This window comes from Planococcus citri, chromosome 4, assembly GCF_950023065.1.
Source record: "Planococcus citri chromosome 4, ihPlaCitr1.1, whole genome shotgun sequence".
NCBI classification, from domain to species: domain Eukaryota; kingdom Metazoa; phylum Arthropoda; class Insecta; order Hemiptera; family Pseudococcidae; genus Planococcus; species Planococcus citri.
Window position 1 is genome coordinate 38804262 of NC_088680.1, and position 6875 is coordinate 38811136.

Consider the following 6875-nt stretch of genomic DNA (forward strand, 5'->3'; position numbering starts at 1 on the left):
ATGCATCTGAGTAAATTACGATATAACGGTCCAAGGTGACTGCAAGATGGTGTTCGTTTTTTTTCTTCTCCATTTCATCCAATTAGACGATCGAATTCCCATAATAATTTTAGTATCTGAGTAAAGCTATGTAATCGATAAGAAGAAGGACAAAAAAAATTTTAGTTGAGGGAGAAAATTGCATTTTTAGACTTGTTGAAAAAATACATCTGAAAATACTGTTCTTTATTAGGTAATTTTTAAAAAAAATATTCCAACGATTAGAAAAATTTGGGTACCTTCTCAATTCTTGATACGACAGTGAAAAATATATTAAACAAAGATGAAAGAAACAACCCAAATGGAAAATTGTTTTCGTTTCGAAACAAATGTAAAAAAAGCCAGACACGTTTTTGACAAGCCACGTGCACGTGAAAAATTCTCTCTTATTTTACGGCCGTTTGCTCTTGTTTAATCAAAAGCTCGCATGAAATTTCGACGCATGTTTTTTACTGAAAACTGCGTCTATTTCGTCGATAGGTAATTTTCTAAATTCGCTTCGTCGCTGTTCCCTGGCTTATTTAACTCTCCACGCCTGCGAAAATTCGGCAAAAATCTCGCAAAAATTGTTTTGATGCAAATGTTTCCATTTAAAAATTTTATTCACTTCAACTTTCAAGTTGACGTTTGTTTGGGAGTGATTAAAATCCTCTTTCTTTATTCTGTTCAAAATTTCCCATAAATATTTTTCGAGAAACTTTTTTTGAATGCTGCTGTAGAAAGTCTTAACAGTCCGGCGTATCCTGTGTTGGGCTCGTTTTTGTGGGGAAAGGGGAATGGCGAAGAGCGAAAAACTGGTTGAAAGTGTTGCTTTTTTGTCAAACTTGCAAACTTCAATATTTTTCATATGTACTTTTTCGCTTTTCTTTTCTAAATGTTTATTTTTTTCCGTTTTTTTATTCCATTTGAAAATAGGAAAATTTTGAACTGATTTTAACCCCCTTTTCTTCGTGTGAAAAATTGGAAAAAATGCCCTGTCGTTGAGTCCTGCCTTTCTTCCGAAATCGCCAAAAACCTGCATTTCTCGATTGTTTTTAATCAAATTAAAATTTTCCTTCTATGCGTTTTTTTCATTAGAATTTCATTTTATTTTTTTCATTTTTTCTGATTCCCTTCAAAAATACAAAAATTTTGGACTTGAGTAAATATTGACATTCTGTCCTCCTTTCTCCTTCAAAATATTAGATTTTTCATTTTTTTCCTACATATTTTATTTTTTATGGGCGGGGATGGGAAACTTTTTCATTTTTTTTGTTTTTTTGAAAATGTACAAGTTCTCCAACTTCTCCATTTGATTAAATTTTGACACCCCCCCCCCACCCATCAAAACATTTGGGTTTTTCTACTTTTTTGAAAATGGAGAACGTTTCGATTTGATAAAATTTTGATACCCCCTTTTCCATCAAATCATTTTTGATTTTTTATTCATTTAGTTTTTTTTAAAATGGAAACTTTTTGACTTGATTGAAATTTACCACCCTCTCTCCATTTTGAAACATTGGGCACATTTTTTGTTGAAAAGACTGATTTTTGAAAATTTTTTCATTCATGATTTAAAATTTCTCATCCATTTTTTTTTTTTTTTTTTGAAATTGTGATTCTTTTTTTAGTTTTATTTAAAGTGTGTTTGAAAATTTAAAAAGTTCGATTCGACCTTTACTCTTCTTTTTTTTTCATATCATTTAAGATATTTTCCTGTTAAAAGTCCTGCCTTGACCTGCTTTTGTATGATGCTCTATTTTTTAGACACCTTGTCTACATTTTAATTTTTACCATTGAAAAATCACCAATGGCAATTTAATCAATTTTTATACATTGAAAAAAATTCAAATTTTTTTCTTGAAATGTGAAAAATGAGACTAAAGTTTCCATAAAAAATTAAGTATTTTTGTGGATAGTTTTTTATGCTTTTATATGTGATTTATTTATCTCGATAATGTCCCCGGTGAAAACTTTCCATCATTACTGCATGTCTTGGCAATCTTTTTAAAAATTGAGGAAAACTCATTATCAATATTTAAAAAAGGAAAAAAAAACAGAAATAGTGGAAAATCGAAGTTGATAAGTTTTCGTCCAAGATAAAAAATGTAGAAATTCTTTGAAAATAATTTTTCCAATTTCTTGCCATGGAAAATTGGGAGATGAAAATGAAAAAAATGAATCATGTAGATAATTTTACCAAAATTATTTTAAATCCATTTTTTAAATTGACTTTTCAAAAATTTTTTGAACAAAATGAGTCTAAAACATGATATAGGGTTAGGGAAGAATAATAACGTTGATTAGAGGGATGAACTCGTACAAAAAGAAGGATTCAGACAATCGTTGGATTTGAATTTCAACATCGAAGGTAAATACCCTCGATAACTCGCGAAAGAGATTCGAAGTGCACTAGAAAGAAAATCATTTATAGAACGAACAAAGCAACCCGGAAGGCAGACGTTATAAGAAAGAGAACCCCTCGCTAGGTCAGTGCTCTTGGAATAATACTCGTAAATTTACGAATTACGCTGCGAAAATATTACGACTCGAGTTTTTACTCTTTACACGAGTTTAAAGTTTAATAACTCGAGTCTCGAGCAGACGAATCCTCTCGATGAACTTTCTGCCAGACTATCTACAGTCTACACGTTCGGTTGAGAACTAAGGCGAAGAGGAAGAGAAGGAGCACATTGCGGTGCATCCTATATCCTATAGTAGAGAAGCGATACAGCTTCATCGCTTCAAAGAGAGTTCCTGGGAAAATGAACCAGGCGAGGTAAACGATGGAAAAGCAAGGAGGAGAGAGGAAACCATACTATAGCATCGTGGTATTATAGTAGTCGTCGTGCTGTCTGGAAAAGCTCGTCCGCAAACGCGTGTTCCAGGATAACCATCGCAGTGGATGCGAAGTAGAGGACACGTGAAAGTTTCGAGCGAACGTTGAAAATACTCGTACACAGACGTATAGAAGAGAATTTTCACTGCGACGTAGTATAGGAATGAAAAGGGTGAAGGAGGCAGGGACTTGTGCAACGAAAATTCGATTTTCGAACGTATCAAAAGGTTTTAAAAAGCTTTAGGTAAGGTAAGGTGAGGTGAGGTGTAAGCTCTGTGAACCAGAACGCGTCAAAACATACCCCCTCGCTTCCCCCTGACTCTTTCACCATTTACGCTTTCGTACCCTGATGAATATGGTTGGTGGGTCTGTGTGTACTGCACGTACTCGTATTATCGCGGAAAGAGATGATGGGTAATTTTCGCGCACAGACTCCACAGCTCCAGCTCATCATCTAAATGTGTACTCGTGTAGCGGATACATGCGCCCCGATACCCCGCAGGCCACAGTACAGACGTTTCGATGGTTGCGGTGGGATAAAAGCTCGGATGACAGCCGGAAGGGATGTATGAGAGTGTAGTGTTATGATAACGTCGCTGTTGGAAAATAAGTATAGGTGAGAGGGTATGAGAGGAGAATATTTACTGTCGCATGTTTTTACCAAACTTTGAGGTCATTACCGTTGTTGCTGTATTTTTTCTCCTGGGGTGTATGACTTATCTAATGAAGTGTGCGGTTTTGTTTGTGTGTGTTTTTTTCGCCCTTCGTGGGTTATACTCGTATGTACCTATATTGTTGTTTTTATTTTTACGCCATTTATCTCGTGTGTTTACAGATTTATCGTCGAAAAAAGCTCGAGCCAATCAGGCGGCGGCGCAGGCTAGACCAAGGACCCGAGATCAAAGGGCGGAAATGAAACAGAAAAAGTATCGGTATCTGTATCAAGTTCGAACTGCTCATGGCGATGTTATCAGTCAAGTGAGTGCTGTTTTTTGTTTTGAATAATGCTATACTTATAAATTTTGGAGGAAATTTGGAAAATTTCAAAATTTTCGAATTTGATCGAGGAGTAGAAAATTACAGAATTTTCATGATTCCAAAAAATAATTTAGAAGTTTTTATAAAGGTCGTTTAACCGCCAAAATAATTTTTGGATTGGACAAAAAATAAAATTAAATAAAAAGCGTCCAAAAATACACGACCGGGCAAAATTTCAGGTGCTGAGCTCCACTTTTTGATTTTTGGAAAATTTTTGAAAATCAGATTTGGTTTATTTTGTGTGAAAAAATCCAAAATATTCTTAAATTTGGATGTAAGGCTGAAATCTGATTCAAGTACTTTCAGTCTTTGACCTCATGAATCGAAGATGGTGGTTTTGAGCCATTCTGGGGCCTTCAGTTTATTTTTGGATTTTTTTATTTTCAAAAAATATCATCAAAGGGACTCAAATGAAATTTAGCTTCTAGGAAATTCAGATTAACCATATTCGTAACCTTTTGATCAATTTTGAATCCTATTTTCAAAATTTGTTAAACCAAAATTGCGCTCTAATCAAATTTCGAACACCTGAAATTTTTTCCTGCTTTATTTTTAAATCTTTTGTCAATTTTTTTTAGTCCAGTTCAAAAAATGTTCTATCAGATGGGATACCTTAGGCCTCGTAAATGCAATAAAACCGAATTTCAGAAAGAAATATGAGTAGGTATAAGTTATTGACAGAACTAAGACATCAACTTCTTTGAGATTTGGAGTAAATTTTTCAAATCAGACTCGTAGATCTGATTCAAAGCCTCAAAAATTAATTGGTGCAATAGTTTTGAAATTCTTGAGAAAATTGAGTGGTTTATGAAAAAAATGTAGGTAAGTATTGTACAAAAATTGCAGAGGATGAAGTTTCGAAGTACTCATGTGTTCCAAAATTGTCAGAACTTTAACATTTGTTGATTTTTTAGCAACGATCAAACTTCAGAACAACGAACTACAAAATTTCTCAGCATTTAAATTGTCTCAACTTCAACGTGTATGTTACTATAGCTTCGAAAATGATCCAAACTTCAACATTGACCAATCACTACGTCAGAGTTTTCTAGCTTCAAAAATGGGTAAACTTGAGAGTGAACTTCAATGTCATTTAATTTCAACTTTGACTTGACTAAACTTTAACATTTACTGTCTTCTAAAATGACCCGACTTCAGAATGGACTAGACGTTTTCAAAATTGCTCGACATTAAAAGTGCCCGAACTTCAACATTGACTAATCACAACGTGACTCGAGTTTTCTGGCTTCAAAAATGGCTAAACTTCATAAGTGAACTTCAATGGCATTTGACTTCAGCTTTTGATTGAACTTCAACATCAAGTAGCTGACCCAAACTTCATTGTTTTTTGAACTAGATTCGAACTTCAACATCACCAAGATTTCAAATTCTGACTAAACTTCAATTTTCTTAACGTTGAAATTGCCTGAACTTCAACTTTTCAAACTTTCAACTTCAATCTTGAAACTTCAATGTTGAAACTTCCAAAATGACTGTACAGAAAAATCCAAACCCAAACTTCAACACCGCTTGTTTTCCAAATTTGACTGAATGAAAATCGCTCAAAATCAGAGTGAGAGCTGTCAGAACTTTAATATTGACAGACCCCCCCCCCCTAAATCTTTACTCGTTTCATAAATAGAGGTCTAACATCAGTATGAACTTCAATATCTTTCAACTTCAACTTCAACATTGAGAGATTTCAATTTCAGTGTCTCATCAACTTCAAATGTGTAGATTTCTTGATTTGGAAGTTAAGCGTTGCATGTTCTTTAGTGTTCTTAGAGTTAGCCTGAACTATAAAAGTGACCAAACTTCAAAATAGACCAAAATCGAACTTCACCATCGTCCATCAATTGACTTCAATCTTAAACAAACTTCAAGATCCTTTTCATAACAGTGTTTGAATTGCCCAAACTTCAGAATGGACTGAACAAAACTTGAGCATTGCTCGTAGGTACTTTGACCAAACTTCAAATTTTCTCACCATTGAAACTTCTTCAAGTCTGGACTTGATCATCAGCGGATCTCAAACTTCAATATTTATCAACTTCAGAAGTGACTGAACTTCAGAATAGACTATAGACTCAAACTCATCATTATTTCTCTCAATTTTTATCAAACTTCAGAGGTGCAACTTAGTCTTTGACAGATTTCAACCTCGTTGTTTGCTCGCTTGAAAAAATGGCCAAACTTCAGTATGAACTTCAATATTTCATCAACTTTTAAAATGATTGCTCAAAACTTCAATTTTAGCATTGCTGCGTTTACTGAACTTCAAGTTAGCCCAAATTTTGAACTGCTGAGCACATTAAAATCTTCGAATTTCAATATTGATGGTTAGGTTATATAAAATCCAGAAGTGGTTAAACTTCAGAATGAATTGAACTCGAACTTCACCATAGCTCGACTTCAACTTGAACAAACTTTAAAATCATCGAATCTGTATTTAAATGATCCGAACTTCAAATTTATTTCATCTTACTAAACTTTTACGTTTACAATCTTAAAATATGATCCAACTTCAGAATGGGCCCAAATGGAACTAGACGAGAGTGGTGCCAATAAACTTTAATCTTCACTGAACTTCAAAATTTGTTCAGCATTGAAATTACCTCAAGCTTGAAAATAAACATTCACAGACCTCAAACTTCAAAATTTTATCAACTTCAAAAGTGATTGAACTGGTTTGACTTGATTTTTGATCAAACTTCAAAACTACAACGTGGCTACTTTTCATACTTTTCAATCTTCACCAAACTTCAAACTTGCTCAATAAAACTTCAAAATTAGGAGTTCAATGTTTAAATTGTTTGAACTTCAACATTGATTAATTTACCAACTTCTAAAATGGCCATCTTCAGTGGATTAACTATGAAACTTCAGCACCATCTGACTTAAACTTTGAATGAGCTTCAAAACCACTTGAATTTTTACTGAATATTCTTTCAACATTTCCAACGATTAATCTCGTAATGGT

General features: G+C 33.8%; 1 protein-coding gene across 3 annotated transcripts in view; it reads left to right on the forward strand.

Annotated features, from left to right (window-relative positions):
- Positions 1-6875, forward strand: part of LOC135844451 (transmembrane protein 198-B) — a 54659-nt gene that overhangs the window by 44710 nt on the left and 3074 nt on the right. For 2 of the 3 annotated variants that reach the window (XM_065362670.1, XM_065362669.1), the window contains exon 6: positions 3693-3835. In XM_065362670.1, the coding sequence (XP_065218742.1) occupies positions 3693-3835 (143 nt within the window). Of the gene's footprint in view, positions 1-3692; positions 3836-4473; positions 4556-6875 lie in introns of all 3 variants that reach the window. The other variant, XM_065362671.1, reaches the window with a different exon arrangement.